This window comes from Drosophila tropicalis, unplaced genomic scaffold (genome assembly GCF_018151085.1).
Source record: "Drosophila tropicalis isolate 14030-0801.00 unplaced genomic scaffold, ASM1815108v1 contig_878, whole genome shotgun sequence".
Lineage (NCBI taxonomy): Eukaryota > Metazoa > Arthropoda > Insecta > Diptera > Drosophilidae > Drosophila > Drosophila tropicalis.
Window position 1 is genome coordinate 6,393,146 of NW_027173374.1, and position 24,337 is coordinate 6,417,482.

Below are 24,337 nucleotides of genomic sequence, written 5' to 3' on the forward strand. Positions count from 1 at the left end.
GCTAACAATAACTTAATTGCAAAGTCATGTTTGCATTGTCCATGTCCATGTCTTAAACACTTGGATACCTGATACACTTGTGGTTAGTTTTGCAACTGTTCTCTTGTGTTGGAAGTGGCAAGAGCTGCACGACATTTCTGGCAACAGGACTCCATTCAAGTTTGAGTGACCACTTGGTAAAGCATTCAAAGTATGCCATGAAATTAATTAAATATGAGTAAAGGTGTTTCTATTATGTTATACAGAATCCTTTTTTGTTTTTTAAATGTATGTAAGGGATAGCATACATTTTTGGGCCCATTTATAAGTTAAACCCTTCTTTGGATTAATACTCAGCTTGTCACTATAGAACCGACATTATTTGAAATGACTAATAGTTGGTCAGCACTTCGATAGACTGGCAAATCCCCTTTTTGCTTAACCTTCAGACAATGACAGAAAGCAATTGCTTCTGAATCGAATTGAACTGTAAGCTTTTGTGGCTTTCATTCTCGTATTGTGCTGGCATTGCAATTTAAATAATGCATCATCAAATGAATAAAGTTCGGTCGCCTGTCAACTCAACTGAAACATTTAAGGTAAATGGGCCAAGTCGGTCCACAGTCACAGTCCTATCCACAGCAATAAAAGCCAAATCATGTTTAACAAAGAAAATGAAATAACCGACTGTCTCAAAGTCAATCAATCGACATGGTTCAATAGTTTCACAAAAAATATTCTGTTAACTAGAAAACTTGGCAGACAAAAAATGTGTTTGATAGCTCCAAATAGTGGATGTATGATAAGTAAAATATACAAAAAAGCTAGTAGAGCAATCTAGGGTCACAAAGGGCCAAAAGAAGTATTTAAGTTCTGTGAATTTTTATAGAATTGTTATATGACTTCTTGCTTACTGTTAAATCTTTAGAATGAATGGAGCAACAATAAATGACTTTTAATTGGCCTTGCGATTTCTTACCTTTAACAAAATTTAGAATTTTTCAAATCTTATAAGTTCTCAAACGATGTCTCAAGATACCATTAATTCAATCGGTAATGGCTCAATTTCCTTATCGTCTAAGGTGTTACTTAGAATACAATTTCAAAACTCGTTTGCAAGACTTTCAGCAAATTGCATGTGTATAAATGGAAACACAAAATATTATTTGTCATGCACATTTAAATGCGAGAGCTAAATATTCACCTTTACGGATGTGACTTCACAACAAATCACGTTGCCAGCAAGTCCACAAGGTGAGGCGGGGTGGGGGAGGGGAGTGTGGCACATGGGACGCTAAAGCAGACATGCGACATGTGTAGCACAATTACCGCGTCGCGGCAACTGAAACCAACTTCTAAATAAAACATAATAAGGGTATGTCATCTAATTAAATATATCCGTGTGTAATTTTGTAGTTTAATTTGTGTACGAAAAAAAAAAAAAAAATGAAATAAATACAAAAATGTAGGGAAACTAAAATACAAAATGCAAACACAGGCACACACAAACCAAACATTCTAATGTATATGGCAGAATTTAGCTAAAGTTTTAAAGTTCTTGTAAATTTTATTTCCTTTTTTCTAGTATTAATAAGTTTTGTTTTATAAAAGTCTTTGAAGATATATCTATTAGAAGTTTTATCATTAGAATCTTTGTTTCAATATAGAAGTAAGAATAAGTCAAAAGTCGGCAACAGTTAATAACCTTAACAGATTTTAGTGGGATTTATAAGTTTTGAAAACTAACTCTTGTAATTATTGGAACAACAATTTGGGCTCTATGTTGTTCAGTTTTCAAAAATGTAAAAGGAATGTAAAAAAGATTAAAATTTTAAGAAAAATAATCTTTATAATCTTTTCCTTTAAATGAATTTGCAAAAATTAACCATTTAACAATAGATTTGGACACACTGTGTGTGTGGAAACAAATGAGCACACACGGCAGACGTGCCCCGTTGAGGAAGCAAACGCATACAAGTACACGTAACCTACACATAGAAACCCACACAGACACCCTCATAGACACCCATACACATGCACACACACACACACAGCTGAAATGAAGCTTCCGGCAAAATATTTCAGTTGAAAATTTTTAATGAGCTCGAAATTGTGTGTGTCGTAGAAATGAAAATGTTAAATAAAAATGAAATAGATGATAAAATGAAATCAAATAAAATACAAAAATGAGAGAATTGTAAGGAATCTACAAATATGTATACGAATGTAGTGAATTGCAATTGAAAGGATTGGCATACCAAGCAAAGAATTATAGCAAAAAAAAAAAAATTGATTTTTATTGAAAATAAAATCTAAAAAGATTTCTATGCCAATTGCCAATATGTATGTAACTTTATGCATATGGCCGATACGTAATACATACGGGTTATTCCACTGTATGAGCCTGTTGAGAGTTGTCCGATGGGTTGGATGTTTGGTTTTTTTCGGTGTCAATGCCATATAAATATGACACTTTACACGTGTGAGTGGAAATGGGACTGGGATTGGGATTGGGAGTGCTGCAACCATGACAGGACACATGAAGAGCAAGCACAATAGCACGACAGCCGGTGTATCGGTAGCAATGAAAATATTCGATGCTGTTCATGCCCCGATTCGCCCACAACAACAATAACAATCCCATGCCACAGCAGATGTGAGCTCTATCTGTCTGTTTGACATTTTATTTTAATTTCACAGATTTACTTGTTACCCTCTTGACTCCTCCTGCTGTTGCTGCTGCTGCCACTGAGTAGGGGTAGGAAACCATTATGCTGCCACTCTTATTCCCGATCAAGTTGAGAAAAGCGAAGGTGGCGTCCCCCACTTCGCTCTACACCGTGAATTCTTTAGCTAGGTATTCATATATTTTCATAAATTTAACATATGTAAAACAGGTTGCTGATATTAAAGCATTTTGTATAAATTATATTTCTGTTTTCAAACCAATTTGATTGATTTATATACTGTCAAATATCTGTAACTGTAATTTAAGCTACGACCCTTAAGTCGCATGTTTTTAACGAACAATTTCCCGTTTCCGGCTTTTCACGCTTCACTTCAAAAGCAAAACGACATCGCTCCATGGCACACTGATTCGGTGTGGTAGAGAAAACTGTTGAAATTGTCATAAATTGATTCTGTGGCACTGTTCTGGTCAAAGAAGAAGAAGTTCTTTCTAAACTGGCTAATTAATGTAAAAAACGGAAATTAATTTGTCAAAATTGTCAAATGCGAACGGAAATGTCTACTACTCCAAAGATGAGAATTTGCATATATTAATAGCAAATGAATTGAGTTATTACAAGTGAATTTTGAGCAAAATTTAATCTCTTCATTCATCTGTTTACCAGAAGCACTCTCTGTTCTCTGCCTGATGCGTTTTTGTTTTAGTGTTTGCTTACACACGAAAAGGAAATTTTTATATTTTTAATAGCCATGGGTGCCATGTTTATTCTCTCAATCATTGATAAAAACAAAAGGAACAAACATTTTTTTTGAGCGAAAAATGAAACTAAACTTTTGTGGAAACTTAAAGCATATTTTAAGAGCCACAGGCAATATTTTGATTGAACATTATGACAGAAAGAGAGAACGAGAGATGCAAGTGCGTTTATGTACGTATTTCTAGTTGTATTATTTTAAACGCTAGGCTTAAAGCAAGAACCGGTTACTGTTTGTCGACTAGCCCATAGCTCCTGGCTGTGCTTCATCAACATCCTTTTGCCCTTTGACCCTTGTTCTATCTTGCATTCGTTCCGTATTTCGTACTTTTTTTTTTTGTTTTTGCTTTTTTTTTTTCTTTGTTTTTGGCATATTGCGTTACCTCTGGGGCAAGTTCTTTATTGCCGTGTATTGTTTCGCCCAATGAAGCGCTGTTGGAACTCGGTCATCTATGTGCGAGTATTGTAACCTGCATTCACTCCGCCCGCATATGCATTTTTATTTACTGCTCGCTGCTTTATTGAATCGCCCACCTCCCTCTACCTCTCTCTATCTCTCTCCGTCTCTGTTTCTGTTTGACTCTGGATATTGCAATGGATTGCATGTTGAACTGAATTCCTTTGCAGCACTTTAAAATTCAAAGCTTTGACATGAAAAAACCCCTCAATGAACTCTGTGTCTATGGTCATAAAGGTGATTGATAGGTTTAAATAGAAATTAGATTTAGCGGGGAATCGATGTATGATTTCTCTCCCTTTTTTAACTTGTTCGTCGTTTTTCACTATCTATTACTCTTGTCTTTAACCACTTTACTTGCCACAATTCAACAACCACAAAACAGAAACAAGCCAAAAAAAAAAAAAAATTCTAGGGAGTGTAAGGGAATAAAAAGGGAATGAAAGCCATACTCGTCGTTGTTGAGTCTTTAAGTAGCCACTGGAGAGATTGCTAAACACAAATGTGAAATTTTCAAAACGAAACGAAAATAGAGCCAGAAGGCAGAAGGCGGCAAAACGTTGAATATGCAGTAGGATAGAGCACACAGGCTAGCAAGCCAGGCTGTGGGCTGTGAGCTGTGTCCGGAGCCGGCCAAGAGTTTATCACTGCACAAGTTTTATGTGTTAACATACTGGCCACAGTACAAGCAATCCCTGACTTGCCTGTGTTTTCTCTTTTGCGCTCTCTTTTCATTTGGTTGTTTGCTGTTGCTTAGCTCCCAAATGTGCCACAAATACATTACAAAGGGGAAGGACTTATTCTTTTGCCTGATAAGTAAATGAGAGTTCTGAACACTTACGGGGTGGCGTCAAAAAGGGGGGCTAGGCGTGGAGGCGCGGGCAATTTGCTAGATTTTCAATCATCAAAAAACTCATGAGGGTGTTATTAATGCCGCGTTATCAGCCCACCCGTTACCCTTTTTTGTTTTTGTCATTCCCCAACTGCACTCTCAATCCCATTGCTTGTAAATTTCATCGTTCTCCATGGTCACCACAAAATGCACAGCAGAAGAAAGGACACCAGCAACAACATCAGCAGCTGCTGAAGCAGTAACGATACACATACACACACACACAGTAACAGGATGTGGATGCAGATTTCAGCTTCATGTTGGTTTCGTTGCTGTCTGCATAAAAACCCAAAAATTAGCATAATTTCTGGCACTCGGGCGACCATGGACGCAGCACTTGCGACCGCAGATAAGGCGTAAAATGAACGCAACGCGTCTTTTTTCATCTTTATTCCTGCTTCTGTGTATCTGCAGGAGTATGTGTGTGTGTGTGTGTGTGTGTGTGCAAAGTGTGTGGGGTGTATATCTGTGTGTGGGCCGCGCTGTTCTTTGCTTGTTATTTCGACTACGTTGTGTAAAACTTGCTGCACATATGAGAATATGTGTGAGAGGCACTGTAACCATTCTCAATTTGCCTTATGTCTTCAAAGAAACGGGTACATTAGCTTTGATAAAGGATCTATAATCCAAAGAACCAATTCGCGATTAAAATCGATCTTCATCATTCTCCGAGAGTTCTTTAGCTGTATTTCATTATCATCTATCATAATTGGAGATCTGTTCCAGGTTTACAACCTTTGTTTTTCACAATCAAATAAATATATTGTATTGAAGCCTCTAGTTACAGCCATTTGGGTCAAGAATTTAAATATAAGCAAAGAGCATTAAAGTTTCGTTCTTTTAAGAATTTTGTAGATTATTTTGACTTTTTTTTTTTTTGTTGCTGGCCATGAAGTTTTCTTCGTAGCAGCGTCAGCTAGTGGCATGTGCAACATACTACAGAAAGGGAGTGGAGAGGCATAGAGGAAAACAAAGATGATTTCCATAAAAGCACAACAAGGGCGCAATACGCATAGCGAAAGAAAAGCAACTTGCGACTCAGTCTAGCGTTGACTACTATAAACGTTGCTGGAAAATGAATTCCGCCCATTCACCGCGTTCTTTCAGAAGACATCGATTTTAATTGGCTGCATATAATTTTAAATCTGCAGTCGTCCTTTATTAATATTTCGGGGAAATTGGAAAATGCCTATTGATTTTTATAGGGATAGAGGATCTGTGTTGAATTTCAGGTGGGTTAACTTATTGTTTGATTTTAGTTAATATAGAAAAATTCGTTCGAGATAATTCTCAGAGTCGCGTTAAGTCCAATGCCAACAAGTATGCCCAATACTTTTTGCCAATTGTTTGAGGACCACGAAATGTTATCTCTGATCGGACGGCCGCGACGTCTGGGGACTACGAAACGTTGGCGGAGAAATTCCATTGGGACATCCCTTGTAATCACACCGCGAGGCCATTCCTCAGTATCACTAGACAACAAGACATCACTATCGCTATCACTATCGAAATCATCAATGAAAGATGAGTTAGGTCCTCGTATTCCGAGCCTTGATTCCCATCGAGAAAATCGATCCATTCGGCGATATCGGTGATATCCTAGAGCGGCACGGGAGGATATTCGATTGCCAATAATGTTAGTCTTGGGACCATTAATCCTTTGACGTTCTGCTATTAATCTGCGATTAATTTGCCTATTATTTCTTGGTGTATCAGAACCTGGCATATGACGACGAAACGGCACAGCACGAGCCAAACGACGATTTCTTTGCTCCACATGGTGGCCATCACCGACTTGAGAGTGCTCTATCACACCAGAATTAGCCAAGGGGCGACGGTCAGACGAAGAGGGATGTTCACTGGACTGCATGGTACCGAATGAGCTGAAAACTGTGACGGGCATTTACACTGAATTTCGTAAAAATTATTATTTGCCAAAACAAAACGGGAAACCTGAAAAAACTGAAGTGAACTATAGCCTAGACTGTTACGAATGAGTAGAATGATGAGAGTTCACATGATTTCAATCAAACGGTTTACTATGTTAAATAATAATTGAATTATTTGTTTAAAAATTGATAAATAAACTGCTTGCATTTCCCCAAGGTAACACTAGCCACGGAAAAGAGAGAGAGAGAGAGAGTGATGGGTAGACGAGTTTGTTTCGTTCAATTACCACTTCCTGTCGCATTACTTATTCAACAACGGATATATTATATATATGCAAGTGTGTGTGTGTGTGTGTGTGTGTGTGTGTGTAGGTACTGCATGGGGCTGATTAAATGTTTCTACTTTCATCCGCCAGCTCGAGTTAAGAAGAAAATTTGATCCGTTTCTGAGCCAGCATCAGTTCAAGTTCTATGCTGAAACAATTCATTTCCATGCCACATCCTTACTTGATATTATTCCCAAAGCTACGTCATCGCAGGGCACACACACACACACACAAACGCATATATACAGTGCGCCATAATTCAGTGTATTTCCATGACTAGGAGGACCTAGCAGCAGGAGCACATGAGTTTTGGAGCGGCAAAACAAAATGAATGATGAAAATCAGATCCCCAGACATTTTAGCCTCGGCAGTCTGTGAAATACATGCAGCCAGCAAGCAAGTATGTTGAAGTGTATGTATGCAATAAGCAATTTGCTTGAATTGAAATGTCAGCAGGTTGCACTTGTGCTTAAGTTGAGGTCCATTAATAATTGTCCATGGGTCCTTAGAAAGAAAGACTTGTCGGTGCGTATAGAGCGAGCGCTGGGGGGGCGTATGAGTAACTTTTTGCATTTATTTTGTGGTACTTGAAGCCACTTGGCACTAATTAAAGTCCCTCGTTAGCTAATTTAAATACTGCGACAATTTGCTCTTTTCCTTTTTCTTTCTTTTTTTTTTTGTGTGCTGCTCCTTTTTAACTTTTACAGTTTTGCCTCAATTAGTTCTCCATAAATTAAGAATTTCCTTTGTTCCTGTGCCACTTGCCAGGATAATGTGCAAGTGACCGAGAGTTAAACTGACCCATGCATTGTTGCTTGCTGGTCTTGTACTCTATTTGAATTCGTTTGCTATTGGCCATTAGCTGAAATGCCAAACAATAATGCAACTTGAGTTCCATGTCAGTTTGTACGTCATTGACAACAAGTACAAAAGCATCCTTATATGAAATGAAGCATCATTTGCCTTCCATCGACATGACGAAAGAGTGTACTGGCTTGATTTTTTAATGAGGTTTGCGGCTGTCTCTGGTTCCCCTTCCTACACTTTCCCGCTCTTATTTTACCATCAACTGAGGGTAGCAGCATATTTGTTTTGTCAAGGAGCTCATTCCCAGAGCGGGCCCCTCTTCTACTACTACTGCTACTTGTATGCAGAACCCCATTTAATAAGACAATGTTGATTTTTAATGAGAATTAACCGCATCCTGACATGCGACAGACAACAGAAAAATGTTTAGGGGAGCCATGATATAATGAATTGCAAAGTTTCATTCCACATTCTATGGATTTAAAATCAAAATGCAGCTAAACAAGATACTTTAGGTGTAAACAAAAGTTCCTAATAGATTAAGTTTCTCATTAGGGATTAAAAATAATGAACTCAGTAGACATAGCCGCTGGTAAAGTCTACTCAAATATTTGTTGATCTTAACATCAATTTACCCATGAAATTAAATGTCATCCAAAGAGAAAACCATATAAGAGATTTTAGAAGTTTTCTAGTCAGTTCGTTTCGGCAAGCCAAACAGGCAACATCCCAAATTTTCTGTTTAGTTTCAAATTTTCGTTTGATTTTCAAGTAAGTTAATATAAAAATACTTCAAAAAAAGAATTAGATTTTTATCAAGAATTCATTTTTTTTTTGGTAATAGTTTACACCGGATCCTTCAAAATGTGTGGACCTTGCTGTGGTGGAGGATGTTGTTCACCTTGCGTGAGTCCCTGCTGCGCCCCATGCTGTAGTCCATGCTGCGGCCCCTGCTATGGACCCAATGTGTGTGGACCTTGTTGCGCTATTGGTCCTTGTGGTGGTTGTTACAGTTGCTGGCCAGGTTGTTGAATAAATGACGCATGTATCCATCATGAAACATAGGACCGCTTGGAGATCATCGAAAGCTTGAAACAATTAAAAACCAAAAATAAAATTCGCAAGAATTTTAGAAAATTTGTTGTTTATATGTTCATCATTACCATTTCATCTGCTGGAGCCTTTCAAAATGTTCACCTGGGGATGGATTGGACTTCGTACTTCATTTTCGTGGTTTCTTTTGTCTCGCCACATCAGTTGAGCCAAAGTATTGGGATTTTCAGGTGTCGACTTTCATATTTTCCTAGTCGGAGACTTACGAATTCTTACGATCCCAGAAGAGTCAAGATCCGTCACTCTTCACCCAAAGCCTCTCTTTTTCACAATATAGTGTTTTTATTTCTTCTCCAGTCTCTCTTTCCTCTTATTGTCATAAAGGCGGCCCCGTATGTACTGTCGAATTCCCTAAAGGCATTTAGAAATCTTCTGTGGACGGAAAGCTGAATCCCAGCAAAATAAAAGCATCGAAATTCAATGTCTACTTACTGTGAGGGTATCAAGGATTTACCAAACCGAATTAACTGAACTTTATTTGCTTTTTTCACCAAAAACTTTCACCGGCCCTTCTGCGTCTAATGATGATGATGCTGATGCCACAGAGCTCAATTCAACTTGTTAGGGCCACAGTCAAGGGTTGCTTTTAATTATTGTTTATATCAGTTGAATTCGAAAGTTTTTTTTTCTCTTTTATTTTTCTTTCTGCCAATATGCGAATAACGCTAAAAACTTTTTCATTGTGATGAGTTTCTTTTTTGTTGTTGTTGTTGTGTGCTGAATATTTATGCAATTGATATTGGCGATTGGATTTTTTCCCCACTGTGTATTTAAATTGAGGGGCTTGTGTTTCCTTTCGGGGGCCAATTAAGACAACTTTTGCAACAATTTTTCTAGAGAAAATTGTTTGAGATTGTATATAAATATTCTATAAATATAAATGTCTGGTCGATTTTCACCTGGCCATTAAGAAACCAAAGCCGACACCGTTTGTCCCGGCCCTAGACCCCGGTCTTCTATCCTACCTAACCGTCGCACTGCGTCAATGTCCGTTGGCTGCTTCGCTTGCCGTGCATTTTACGCATGAGAAAATATTTTCAGTTAACAAGTGTAAAGGATGGGATGCGGAGTTTTCTGGCTGATGGAAGGGAAGTTGAGGGCAAATGCAACGAAAAGCGTAAAAAAATCACATAAAAATAAATCGAAATAAGGCAAAAGTTGGCGCACAGGAACAAACGAGTAACAAACGATGCTCTATGACAACCACGATGGAGCAGCAGGGGCAGGTGAAAAGGTGGACACATCAGAGTCAGGGGCAAGGAGACTTCGGAGGATTTGTTTATGACGCGATATGGAATGACACGTGACGGGAAGAGAAACCAGACAGCGTAGCATAGCAGAGGAGTCTGGTTTGTTAAAAATATATATAAATAAGAGTGTCTGGTATTATGTGATACCCTGTAAGGCTAAGAGAAATTCGGATTATGACATGTTTTGAAACATTATGTTCATATTTTGTGTGGCTTTAACTTAAAAAAAACGTATCCAATTGCAAACTTGCTTCCAAATGTATTGCAAAATAAGTTTGAAGTTAACAGAATTACGAGTATAATATATATATATTTCTTTTTTGGTAAAAATATCCGAATTTTAGTTCGTATTTTGAGAGAAGGATATTTGGCGCGTGGGGCAAACTTGAATTATATCTCACTTAAAAACATATATTTATCTAATCTTGCAACAAATCTCTATTGAGTACCAAAATACACTTTTACCCAGTTGGGTAACAGGGTGAAAAAAATTATGAAATTTAGCGCAAGCCACTAAAAAAAAAGAACACATTCACACAAACACACATACATGTTATATATGTAGAGACAGGACGACAAGGATAGGTATTTGTGGCATATCGCACCTGGTGCACTCAAACCAATACCAAAAAGGAATTGGAGTTTGAGTTTCTGATGGCCAATGCGCTTAGCACTTTCATTTCGTTTGCTGCAAATTGCTTAACCACAATGCATATGTATGCAAAACGAACATCCACACACACACACCAACACACAGGCTTGGCGGCATTAGCAACGTCAGCTTTGTAAGGTTTTTTTTTCCTTACCGTTTCATTCTTTACAAGGCAACACGAGCAACTGTTGCAAGGTGTCGCCAGCAGCTGTTCGACTCAATCCAACAGCTAACGGTTTAACGCTTCTCTGCCTTTTTTTCACCATCCTGTTTTTCCACTTTTCTTTTGCCGAAACTCACACATACACACACACACACACACTCATATATCCTCATATCACTCATTTGCAGTTGCTAGGCAGTCGGGAATACCGCAAAAATTTGTTAAGGACAAGAGCCCTGAAATTAACAGGAGTGCGGGTTCTAATTGAGCATGGAAAGGGAAAAACTTTAAGACTGTCTGGGAAAAATAACATAAGTAAATTTTTTCAGCTTTTCCTTTTTACTCATTAATTTGGGCTTAAATTTTCCTGTTTTACCCTACCTGAGAACTGCAGGAGAAAGTAATTCTTACATATTATTGATTCTTAGAGTACATTAGAAAAGTTATCAAAATAAATGGATATATCCTTGACTATTTGGATAGAGTATCCAAATGTTTCTCCGATTCAAATCAGTATATTCATTTCCTTTTGTATTTAGATGTACAAAAAAAGTAAATAAATTGTCCTTGCCAAAATGTTATATAAAAGGTGAGATCTTAACAACAATTTCTTTGGTAATCCCTAAGCCTAATGTAACTGTGTGTCGTAATACGCATTTAATACATCTATTGATAGGTCTAAATGTGGGTATCCAAAAGCTGTTTAGGGCCTACATTTTGCATGCGCAAAAAAAAAATGTTTAAGCTAAAAAGCGGCTAAAGATTTATTTTTTTTCTTACATTTTGTGCAATTTTTTCCCAGTTTGCTTTTTTTTTTTTTGTGAATAAAATCCTGGTTTAACATGTGTGAAAAGGGCAAAAACAAACGCAACGTATAAAAATGAGTGTCGGCTGGTTTTTTTCTACGCCCGGTTTCAAGTGATCAATTAAAATGTTTGACACTTTAGCACTTTGTTAACTCGCAGGGCCGACACACGTTTTTATGGCCAGTTGGCTGTTGTTGTTGGCTTCACCATAAAAACGTATTAAATTATGTCAACTGAATAAATGTGTTCTTAAATAGAAATATAAGCAGAAACATCTGCATTGATTTGTATCTGTAAATGTGTGATTTGACCAAGTGTTCTTAGCTACCTGCCCATGATGAGTAGCTCGAAAATTGTTCTCGACCAACAAAGTTATCTAATTGCTACAAAAGCCGGTAAAGTTATTGAATGTAATTAACAAGCAAGGCCACAAATTAAATAGCTATCAAAGTTCTTAAACTAGACGAAATATTGGTTTAATAAGTTTCCAAGATAGAATCGAGTCAAACTTAGCTACTTTCTTTGAGTAGATAGTCATTGTCATTTAAGCCAATTAACAAATCGTTGCATAATTCAACCAATTTGACGTGGTTAGGTAAATGATAGTCAGATGCAAAAATATAGTTGTGTGTGAATATGTCAAGAGCATTTGCCACATCGAACTCTATCACCAGACACCGCAAAAGCTCTACCACACACACACTGACAAACTCGTATACACCCACTCTCAAGTACTGCCATTCACAGTCACTTCCTGTTTTTTGTTTTTGTCTTTTGGCGGCCACAAAAGTCAAATGGTGAATATTAAACAACTTGGTCCTGGTTCCTGTCCCTTCATTTGCCAGTCATGTGGTTAAAGTGCCAAATCGAACACGGACTTCCTGCATCTTTACAATATGTAGGTACCTACATTCATACATACATATAGATACATATCTCGATGTATGTATATATACATATTTGTCTCTGAATTTGGTGGAAAAAAAGAAACAACATGGCAAGAGTCTATCAACAACAAACACACAACAATTGTCAATTTGATTAATTGATGCGTCAAGCTGGGAAAATTCCCTCGCTCCGTTTCCTTGTTTGGTGCATAGAAAATTAGACTTTACATAGGCTAAATGGAACATAGATTTATATCTTGAAGAGAGAGAGAGGGCTACATAAATCATGTTGAAGTATATCAAGAGAAAAAAAAAAACATCAACAACAACAACATATGTTAAACTGAACAGTAGAAATATTAGCCCAACAAAGTATTGGCCCAATAGTTAACAAATATATGTATATAGAGATTTTTGCAACAAATTTAATTTAAGTTTTTAAAGGCTTTAGCTTAACTACTTGAGACTTATAGATTCCCTTTTATATACTCTGTTTAATTAGATTGCGGAATTGTTTTATTTAAAAATGTACTTTACAATCATTTAGATTAAGATTTAAATCTAAAGACTTCAAGCAATCGAAAGTGCTCAGTTGTTTTAATACTTTAATTTATTTTTAAAATCGATTTCATTGAAAAGTCTTTATATTTTCTTATGCACTCGAAGGTTACTTGGGAAGGCAAATGTTGTTGGTGAAATGGAGTAAGAAATTTCAATAATCGTTTTATAATTTATATGTATGTTTTTCTTGGACCACTTAACACGTTCGACAATATGCCACATATCCTCTTTCCACAGACACACACACGCACATGTATGCACAAATTAGTTTGACATTATGCTTATATAAAATTACTCAAACTCTAGTTTCAGGACTAGGCGTGAAATTTGCTTCTTGGCATTTTTTGACATAACCACACAACTTGAAAAACTTTAAGTTAAAAGGGCAATGTTATTATTTATATAAGCAAATTACTTATATATCAATTTGTGAACGTTTATTAAATTGGGTCAAACGGAAGTGCATGTTAAATTTCATTTCCGTTTTATTTAAGAAATTGCAAGTAATTAATATAAATTTAAACTAGAGACATTTTTTTACTTTTTACTTAGTTTCTAAAATCAAAAGACAGAAACAAAAGTAAATCAACAAAATTATTATACAAATAATATATGTATTTACGATTACTAGCCAAATGGAAGATCCACGCAAACGCCAACTCCGCAATATAATTGATAATGTTTATCACTTAAATAGCCGCCAATTGTTTCAGGAGAAACAAATCAAAGCAGAAACCAAACGTCTGGAACATTATGTGGCTGATGTTACCATGAATCATAAAAAATATGAACAATTGCAAAAGATTGAAGACTGTCAATGGATTCTTGACCAGGTCCAACGCCAAATGCAATCAGAGTGTGAAAAGTTAGAGAAATTTCTCCGGTTCAATGATGATCTTAAGGCTACAGATTGCTATGTGGAGGCTAAACAATTGCTGGAGGCAGCACGTTCCAAAGATAAAGAAACTGAAAATGAACATGGTGAATTAATTTCTTCTAATTAGCAAATATATATGTACATATAAGGACTACCTACAAAACTTTCCTAGTGGCTCTTACTACCTTAGATGGGCATAAAACCGCATGCTAAAGTAATATCTTCTTAGCCACAAGTAACACTAACTATAGAGTGGATATGGGGCTGAGGGTGGAATGGTTGGGTGGTGAAAAACTTTACAAGCTGGACTTGTGCCGCCTTAAAAATTAAAATAAAGTGCCAAGAAAGTAAAAGGCGACTCGTCCCGTCCTCTTCAAGATGGTCAGAACTGAGAGAAGAAGCTAAAGTTGCATAGCCAGCAGCAACTTCCGTTTACGCCAGGGCATAAAAACCACTTCTTGTTTCCATTACTTTTCTTCTAGTTCTTCTTAATTTTCTCGCTACAAAAAACCGAGAAGAAAAAGAACAAAAAAAAAAACGTCCTGTGCCAGTGCATGGGCAGGCGTCTCTTTTAATAATTTTTAACTCATTTTGCACTCGGAAAACAACAACCACAAAACAAGAAGAAAACATAGGAAATATAGCCGCAGTAAGAGCAAAATGTTTCACCTTTTGAGCTAAGCTCATTCTAGGCTAGAATGAACAAAGCTAAGTGAAAAGTTCTCTGACTCAAAAGTCAACCGAAAATAGTTAAAAAAAAAAAGAAAAAGAAATGTGCGAAACTTTTTTTGGACATTGCATCTGGGTTAACAAGCAAATTATATAATTGAAGCGGCCCAAATAAAAAGTGAAATGTTGCCCACATTAATATGTGGTTGTTTGTGTGTGTTTGTGTGTGTGGAGCAACAAAGTCTAATACATATAGTTATTAAAAATTTACTAGTACGTCTTCAAGGTTTTACTTAATACAAAATATAAATATTTGACTAGATTATCAATCATGCGTATTTCAATTTAGTTTAATTCGAATTGAATAATTCTCTAATAAAATATTTACTAACTGACTAACGTCAGCTCCTTGGCCGTTTGAATGGCGTAATTGGCAGAAATATATGATGCTCCAAAGACTTTAATCATTGCACTAACTTAATCGAATACGGATGTAATACATGATCTTTTGGTTAAGTCCTTTATGTAGTGGACGGACAGAGGGCAAGTTACTGGGTCAAATATCTAAGTTTATGGATTATTATCTTAAAATAACTAAAACAATTTAGAAATGTGGCCTTATTTTTTCCATTTTCTACTGAAAAATAGTTTATGATTTTTGCATTATTATTCGGCGAACCCGATTTTAAATATGATTCTCTTGACGATACTTTGCCTTAACAAAAAAATAATTCGTATTACATTTTGAAATAACCGTTGGCGTTGTAACAAATCAAAAGCAAGTAGAGCCGACAATAAGCAAGCAGTTCATTTTTAGAGCACAGTGCTCACAAAAATCGGTAGATGGCGCAATAATTTGTTTCCAGTTAACGAGCTCATTTTGAGTTAGCATAGACCTTGAATTAACATGATGTTAACTGCTTTATCGGCGCCAAAATCAAAATATTTACAAATTTTACTCCAACTTATTTTGTACTTTAAGTTTTCAGCAACTTTCCCGACAGTATCTACTTTACATTCGATTTTTTCTCTTAATTCTTGAATAATGTATTTATGACTTCAGTCATTTCTTTATTAAGTAATTTGAATTTTAAAATTAAATTTATCATATATTAGATAAGGAAAGTTGTAAAGCTGAAGACTACCACTAGAAGGGTAAAGCAACCTTGAGGAATTGCTGCTCCTGACTTCTTTTTGGGATAGTAAACTGTTTTTTTGGATAAAACAATCACTTGAGGGGGTTGGACGGGCCCGACAGCTGGAGCTGGAACGTGAACGGGAATAACTGGTGCGGCTGCCGCCGGTGCGTGATGAGCAGCAACAGGAGCGGCAATAACGGGGGGCAAGAGGGACGGCGGGTGCAGCAGGAGCTGCAGCTACTGCATGTTGGGTTGGCGCAGGAGTAGGATGCGAAGCTGTAGGCTGCGCAGCTGTAGGATGCACGGCCTGAACGACCACTGGCGGGGCCACAGGAGCAGTGGCAGGCACTGGAACAGCCACGGGATGTGGTTGTGGCATCACGGGCACCAGATTAACACTGGGAGAAATGGGCGGTGCGGCCACATTCACCTGTTTAATGGTGGGGCAAACTAGATGTTGCGTCTCAGTGTATGCTTTTGGATTTTGTGGGTCCTGTTCGCGAATAGTTTGTTTGTAGCAACCATTGGCATCGGGGGCACCAGTCTCAACCACCGTGGGACTGGGTTGTGGCACGGCAACAGCAATAGCATGTACTGGAGCTGCCGCAGGATAGTAATGATGAACATGCGTTCCAGTGGCAACAGGAGCAACTGCTGGAGCTGGTGCTGGAGCTGGTGTGTTCTTGGCATTTCCCACTGCATGGCCAATTGCAGCTCCTGCAAGTGCACCACCTAGCAGGCCAAGGCCTGTATAGATTCCCCCAAAGGAATATTTTACTTTGCAGAAATAGGAATCTATCTTACTTACCAAAGGACCTCTTTCGACCCCGTCCTGGTCTTCCTTCACTCGGGGGCAGCATGGTCATTGCCAGCAAGGCAACCAATAAAAATACCTTACCACGTCTCGACATATTAGTATCAAATGAAAGACTTCTTCTACAATACTTTTTTCGTTTCTGGTAGATCAGGTCTTAAAACTGTCAATTCTTTCAGCCGTCTAGCTTAATTTGTAAAACTCTTCTGACTCATTTGCACCCAAAAAACGAAAAATATATTGTCGCAAATATTTACACAGTTGCTTTAAATAAGTGATATGGCTTAATATAAGATTCTGCGGTAAATGAAACGCTCATTAAGCAAGTGTTCGACAACAAACCGAAAAGAGCAAAGAAACGTGTACGCCAACATAAATAATTTACGCAGTTTCGTTTTGTTTCGTTATATAGAAGTGAATCCATTTATAAGAGTATTTCTAATTCTCTATTTTATCTTCTTTAGTTTTTAATTTGAAGCGGGAGGTAGAAAATTGTTTTCGGCGAATTCTAAAATGTCATAAGGTTGCATTTTTTGGCAATGAGTCATGTTCCAATACTCTATTTATTACTCTAGTTTAATTAAAAGCCTGATATTTAAAAAGGTTTAACAAATTTTTGCAACTTTAATTGACTGAACCACATCTAATTTGTGGCTAAAAGTATTTAACAGGCTTAGAGATAACAAAAATTTGTATTTTTTACAAATTTTTTTGAGAATTTTACGTCTTCAGATAACAAATACTCTGCCTTTAGCATAATTTTACTTACTGGAAGAGGAGAAAAAGCCAATTAAACAACTGACATTCAAAATCTCAATCTATTATCATTTATTTATATTAATTATTGATATCTGATTCTTAAATAAGTACATTTGGAAAAGATTAGAGTGGATCTCCATTGCAAGCACATATGTATGAGTATATGTATATATCTTTTTAGCCTCCATTTAACAGAGATTTTCAAAGTTAATCTTCAGATTGTCATGTCAATTTATGAAAAAATTGTTGTAATACATTCTACCACATGTCCAACTCTAACTGGAGGCGAAATGTGTATGATAAAGTGTGTGCGTTTGTGTAGGTGCATGGACCATGGGACTATGGCTTCAGACATCTTTAGACATTGTATGTCCCAGCCATGGATATGGCCACATGCGGTCGCAGTCATATTTTCGGTCTTATATAAATGACTGAATGTGAACTGCCTGTCATGTTTTATCTTTATTTTCGTGCATTTGGCGTTGGAGAAGGGTGGGCGTACGGTGGGCGGAGGCGTGTCTGCACATTTTGGCATGAACATGAACATGGCGAGATGATAATGGCGCTTGCAGGCCGACCCATTCTGACTGACGTTGCTAACAAAGTGACTCGCATTAAGGATAATAGAGGCAACTAAAAGCAAAGCTACAACAAACATGAAACAAAGCAGAGACACGGACAGAAGCTGGAGCAGGAGCAGGAGCAGCGCGAATGGAGAATGAAGAATGAAGAAAGAACGATGACTGCCAGCGATTTGCGCATCATTATCCCCTTGGTCCTTGGCCGCCACAGGCCTGAAGATGTCCATCAACATAGCAAACGAACAAACCAAAGAAATGCTTGCAATGACCCAGCCCATCCGCCACCCCCCCGCCCATACTTGCGCATCCTGTCGCTGACATTTTTCGTCGTCGTCATCTCTTTTGGCCTTACAGAATGATTTATGGCCAGCTCGGAAGTGGAACTCAAGTGTCGTACACCCTTCGTATGCGTTGAAGAAAAGACGAAAAATCCTCCTGCTGTCCTGCAATTGACAATTGTCTTTTACTTTTACTTGAAGCAACCTGCTTTTTTCTCGCTCGCTCTCTCTCACTCTCTCTCTCGGCTAGTCAGAAAATTATAAACTAAACAAATATTTATTAAGCAAATTAAAGTTGCTTCTCACTTGGCCAAATTGTTGGCAAATCCCCTAGAAAACAAATGACTCGAGATATTTCATTGGATCAGAAAGTGATTGGTGAGAGAGGGGAGGAGGAGGTGTGAGCGTAAAGGAGGGCAAACCAACAACATTTTGATGCAGGTCCATCAGGTCTGGGAAATTCGTTGCCTTCACATGATGATGCCGCATTTTTATGCGCTCTAGCGCGCCAAAAATAACCAAAAATCCAAAAATCTTCTCTGTCATCATTAGTCAAATCTTTAAGCCAATTCAATGGACATGTACACAGTAAGAAAAAGAAAGAGTACAAGAAAAGGGAGAGAAACTTATCGTTGTTAACACAAGGCACATTGCGTGTTTGCTTATGAAAATTAAATTGTCTGTATTGTGCCACCTCACGTGCTATATGTTGGCCATAGTTGTTAACCAAAAAACAGCTGCCATATTTTGTATATTTTTTGCCAAACGAAAATCAGATAAAAAAATATTAAAAAGAAAAGGCAGTCAGTCAGTCAGATAATCTCTCTGGCCCTCATTAAACAATTAAAGTGCTGCCATTTTTTTGGGTGAGGTAAACTTAAATTAGATCACTTAAAGCTGGACCACAAAATTTTCAAACAGAAAATGACTTATATCAGGGTGAAAGTTTCCTTCTGGCAGAAGGAAAAGAGTTAAAGAACTTGTAGGCAACCATAAAAGTAACTCAGATCTCATTAAATCCAAAGTCTATTTCTCTCTCTCTCTCTCTTTCTCTCCCTAATGAATTAATTGTTGTTAACTATTTACAAGCATCAAATGCATTTGCAGTCTTTAAAGACATGCCAACTAAGTATAGAACTTGTCTTTAACTAAAGTCTCTAGCTCTAAAACCAGTCTTAGGTCTTTGGCTGCAATGTTAATGACATAATTTCAAAAGCATTTCATTAATGATCAATCCAAGTGGAGTTCGAAGTGGCTCAAAGAAGAAGCCTTAGTTGGCCTGCTTGTCGTAAGATGTTAAATGTAAATGCAGAAAATAAATATTTAAAAACTTGTATAATTTAAAGATTTAATTGTAAGATATGGGTGGAAAAAAGAAATGTTTTCAAATGTTTTTTTTTCTTTCTATTTCTTCTTATCTGAATCTGTGGCAAAAATATTGTTATTTGCTATGCCAACCACCCGATACCCCACACCATACACCACACTGTCTTGCCTTCTACCCACGATGTCCTGCGCCATGTCAAATCATTTGTATATAATTCACATCCTTTTGCCTCTGCCAAGTGATTTATGGCCTCCAGCTGCTTCTTCTTTGCTTTTAGAGAAATGCCAAAACGGAAAAGAACGAGGAGCGGGGAAACGAAACCAACTATGTATATTTAGAGCCACCGTGCAAATTGTCTGCCTCAGCACTATTATCCTTTTCTCGTAGTTTTGTTCGCTTTTTAAGTAATTGCTGACTTTTGCCATTTGTAAGTTGTAAGTTCGATACGAAAATTTGATATTCCGACCACATGCTGTGATTAAATTGTTGGGCTTATGCTTCGACCTCATATCAGGATCACAAAATGTCTGGGTAGGTGTGTTCAAGACCATTTCCTAGTTTGTTTTTATAATTGAAAATAGTTCCTTTGGCTGCCAAAGGCGTGACTAAGATTCTATGCTGGTGATTAGAGACAAATGCGAATATTGAGTGTCTAAATTTAAGACAATTTGTTTAAATGCTTAAATGCTTGTGCTTGGTAAGCATCGCCAAATTTCTAGCATATTTCCTCAATTGAATGCCAACTTAACCTATGGCCATTTATCATCGGAAGTTTACCCCCTCCCCACCCAACAAAAAAACAATCAATTACAAAACAAACTCCAAACGTAAAACTAAACATTTTACGCAACATGCAAATTTTCATAAATTGAAAATTGACTTGCAACATTTTTGCCATAAAAGCCACAAAACCCGCTGCCCAATAAGTTTCAAGACGAACGAAGCATAAAACATGGCCCACAAAGTGTAGGTGAGGAGGAGAGTGGACAGGGGAGAGAGAGAGAGACAGAAGGAGGGTATATGAACATGTGCATTTGCCATAAATTAGAAACTGTAACTTTAGTTTTGTGTGTTTCTGTTTTTCTATTTTCTTTTTTTTGTTTTTGTTTTTGTTTCCTGTTTCGAGTGCCCTGACAAAACACTTAAATTTATTGCAAACAACTGTAACAACTCTTTTACCAATTTGATTTTCTATGTTGGGGAGTGGTTAAACTAATCAACGGTCCCAGCAGGAATGAGGAAATGGCCCAACGGTCGAAATGAGAGGCGGCTAAATGAAGTGTGCAAAATTCTGTGTCCAAAAAACAAAGACCCCGCCCACTTTTACTTTTTAACTGAAAAAAAAAAACATTGTTTAGATTGTTGTTGTTGTTGTTGGTGTGCAGTCAAAAGTGAATCTAGAAACCCTGGACTGGACATAGCAGCATATAAATCTTGGCCTAAGTGTTGTGGTCATTTAGCTAAATGTCGGGCATGCAAAATTTATTTGTGGCCAGCTAAGTTTGTTCTAGACTTATCAGAGATGATGATGATGATGATGGGTGGTCGGTTGGTTGCTTGTTTGCCTTCTTTGCCTTGTCGTGATTTATAAAATATATTAATTAAATCCAACCTAAATGGTGATAAAACCCCTACTTGAGATGGGTAAAACAAAAGACAAATGGTCAAGCAAACAAACTCTTAAAAATAAAATGTAACTTTCAACCTTTACTCTTGCCACAAAATTTTTCTAACAACATTTCCCCACCTTTTCGGGACACCAAACGATTCCCGTGAAACTAACTTTGTATCCACTCAATAATCGTTTTGTTAGCCAGACGAAAAGAAAGGGCGGGGCAGGAAAAAGTTTTCCTATCTGATGCAAACTTTTTTATTGGTTCATTTCGATGAAGAAAACTATTCCACTTTAATATACCTTTAAAAGACAACTTTCACATTTCATTAATAAGATTTATGTGCGTTTTATGGCAATTTAATATGTTTCAGAGGAAATTATTTCAATATTAATTTTAGTCCCCCTAACTTGGCCTTTGTCTGGATCTATAAACAAATTATACACACATTTGTCGCGCTTTTCCTACTCTCCCACTCATGTGGGACACATACTTTTAGCATATGAAGAAAACGTCTATGAGATTATGCACGAGGGTTGATCACATAGTAATGAAAGAAAAGTCCTTATATGGTAAGACCTTTTGCCGTTTTTGGTATTTCTTTAACAAATTGGCAATCGGTCATATTTGGACTTGATTACCAGCTTACAAGTGAAGTGAATTGAATTCTGCCCTTTAACTAGATACCTTTTAGTAGACACTTTTCTATACTTAAAACAGCTAGTGCCAAACAAGTTTTTACACTTCTTCAGATGAATTTGATTGAGGAATAGCATTCTTTTATAAATAGCTTATTTTTAAGAAAACCAATAGCCATTAACATTTGAGTTTTATTTATTTGAAACTTCCCTCGTTTTGCCTAGAAAACCTTTAACCCAAACCAGCATTTTCTGTAGCAAGCAGCGAATCCTTGGAAGAAATTCTCGACTTTTTTCGACAGTGCCACACACATAAATCATTATTTGTCGCTGCGTTTGTTTTTTGATTTTGACAGGACTACCACTTATGTCTTCATGCTACAGTCTGGAGGAGGAAAAGCCATGCGCTAGAAGTCCTTCTGTGTCCTTTCGATGTCTGCCGAATGTGCTCTAGGCAATAGTCGGGGCATTTTATTCTCTCCTAGTGAGTAGCTCTTCAATATCTAAAGCTATTTAACAATTTAAAGCACTTAATTGATTTTAAACAAACGATAAAAACAGAAAACCATTACCAAAATTTGAATTTCACTCAAGACCAGACCCAATCAGTTACTTATTCTGCCTCTTTTTTGAGATGGATGAATGGTTGGTTGGATGGCTTGACTTGGCTTGGCTTGTTCGTCTGTTGACTGGATTTGGCGTCCCAGCTCATAAGCCACAGAAATGCAAAACCGCCATAATAAAGGATAATGTCGGCGCATATTAAATAAATGACTTCCGTTCTCCTTTGGTGTCGCCGTTGCCGTCGTAGTCATAGTCTATGTCTACCAGAGTTCTACTTCCCCCCTTATGGCCACATAGAACAACATTTACTCAATGAAAATAAGCGAAAGGATATTGAAATGAGTTGGTTGGTAGGTTAAAATGCAAATTCATGCCAAACGGGAAATGACGTGTGCAAAAATTCACAGGATGATGATGAGGCGATTGAAAGACTCCTTAACTAATTAAAAAACTTAAAAAGTGCTTCATAACATTTAAAATTGAATTAAACAAAAAAAAGAATGAAACAAAAAAGAAGAGACTCCCTGTCTTTAAAATGTTGATAATTCCGAATTCCGTTTTGACCTGTTGCCCCAGTAAAATCTGGACAAGAGTTCTCACACTTCTCTGGGCCGAAACTCAAGTCGGCTGATCTCAGCTCAAGGCTTGACTAATTACCCACCGAGGAGAATATAAAACTTACTCTTCGAGGCTTAATCGCTGTTTAAGTACACGATAGTCGCTTTTGGCCATAAACGCGAATTACGCCCAATGTCCCAGACCTTGCAGACTCATGACCATTTAATGTAAACAATAATTAAAACGCTAAGACCCAACACTGACGACAGCAGAGTGACTCTTTCTCTCTCTCTGTCTTTCTGCCCCTTTTCTTCTATCTGTGTCCCTCCTGCTGATGCATAATTCCTTGATATTGTGGCTTAATAGCTGCAAACTGCAAACAGCAAGTAGTAAGTTCTCCGATTCTGGCTATGTTTGATTATAGTATTTACTTTGTTGGCTACTCATGTTGACTAGTGGCTTGGTTGGTTGTGTTGTTGGCTGAATGTTCATATATCTTTGGTGTATAGATCCTAAGCCCCTTCTGTCGGTGCCATATTAGTCAGAAAAGCGGAACGAATACACAAGTTGGCCAAGCCCACAGTTGGGTGCTAAGAAATTATGTATTCATTTAGAAACATCCGGGAAAATGTTTTTTTTCTTTTTCCAAAATACTGGCTAGTCAAGTTTTAAGCTAAATCTATTGAAGAGCTTTTTCTTTTACTTGAAGTACTTACTTTGTGATAGTCAAAAGAGGCGATTGATGGAAACTTTTTATAATTTGATTAATCTTTGTACCTAATTATAAAACCTTATTTAGAAAACTTATGATTTTTAACTCTTTTATCCCTTTATCAATTATTAGATGATGTTTGAAGACATTAATTAACTCGTAAATTTTAGCAAAGTTATTGAATACCAAATGCAATGCCAAAAATTTACATAAATGTTAGAAATCTAAACGACTAATAACAAAAAAAAACAGTTTTGATTTTTGCTAAAGCAAAGAAATTTTATCCAATTAAAGAAAAAGCCATAATGTCACATCCCATACAAATTGGAAATTGCATTCTATTTGGGCTTCATCTAAACGATTTCAAACAATTCCATTACGTGTGGTCCAGACGTCTTATGGTCCCTTCTGCCATGTCAGATATCAATGTCAACTTTGTTGTTTGCCATTTAGATTGCACATTTCACTCAACCTACATAGGGAAAAGGGGTTTTTTGTTTCATTTGTTTATTCAATTCACCCTTGTGAATCAACTTGAAGGTTCCCTGTGCTTGTTTTTGTTTTTTCGGTACGTTTTTGTTGC

General features: G+C 37.1%; 1 protein-coding gene and 2 long non-coding RNA genes across 3 annotated transcripts in view; 2 read left to right on the forward strand and 1 right to left on the reverse strand.

The window, feature by feature from the left end:
- LOC137584387 (uncharacterized) overlaps nucleotides 1-22,316 on the forward strand; it is a 128,527-nt gene extending 106,211 nt beyond the window's left edge. The window contains exon 6 of the long non-coding RNA XR_011033478.1: nucleotides 22,277-22,316. This is a non-coding gene — a long non-coding RNA (uncharacterized lncRNA). The remainder of the gene's footprint in view (nucleotides 1-22,276) is intronic.
- On the forward strand, nucleotides 8,430-8,930 carry LOC137585462 (uncharacterized). The gene is made up of 2 exons (XR_011033570.1): nucleotides 8,430-8,564; nucleotides 8,638-8,930. It is a non-coding gene; the product is annotated as an uncharacterized lncRNA (long non-coding RNA).
- Nucleotides 15,807-16,929, reverse strand: LOC137585202 (calphotin). The gene is made up of 2 exons (XM_068300883.1): nucleotides 16,719-16,929; nucleotides 15,807-16,657 (listed from the first exon to the last, which is right to left on the reverse strand). The coding sequence occupies exons 1-2, from the start codon at nucleotides 16,819-16,821 to the stop codon at nucleotides 15,846-15,848; spliced, it is 915 nt and encodes a 304-aa protein (XP_068156984.1). The 5' UTR covers nucleotides 16,822-16,929; the 3' UTR covers nucleotides 15,807-15,845.
- Nucleotides 22,317-24,337: the final 2,021 nt, after the last annotated feature.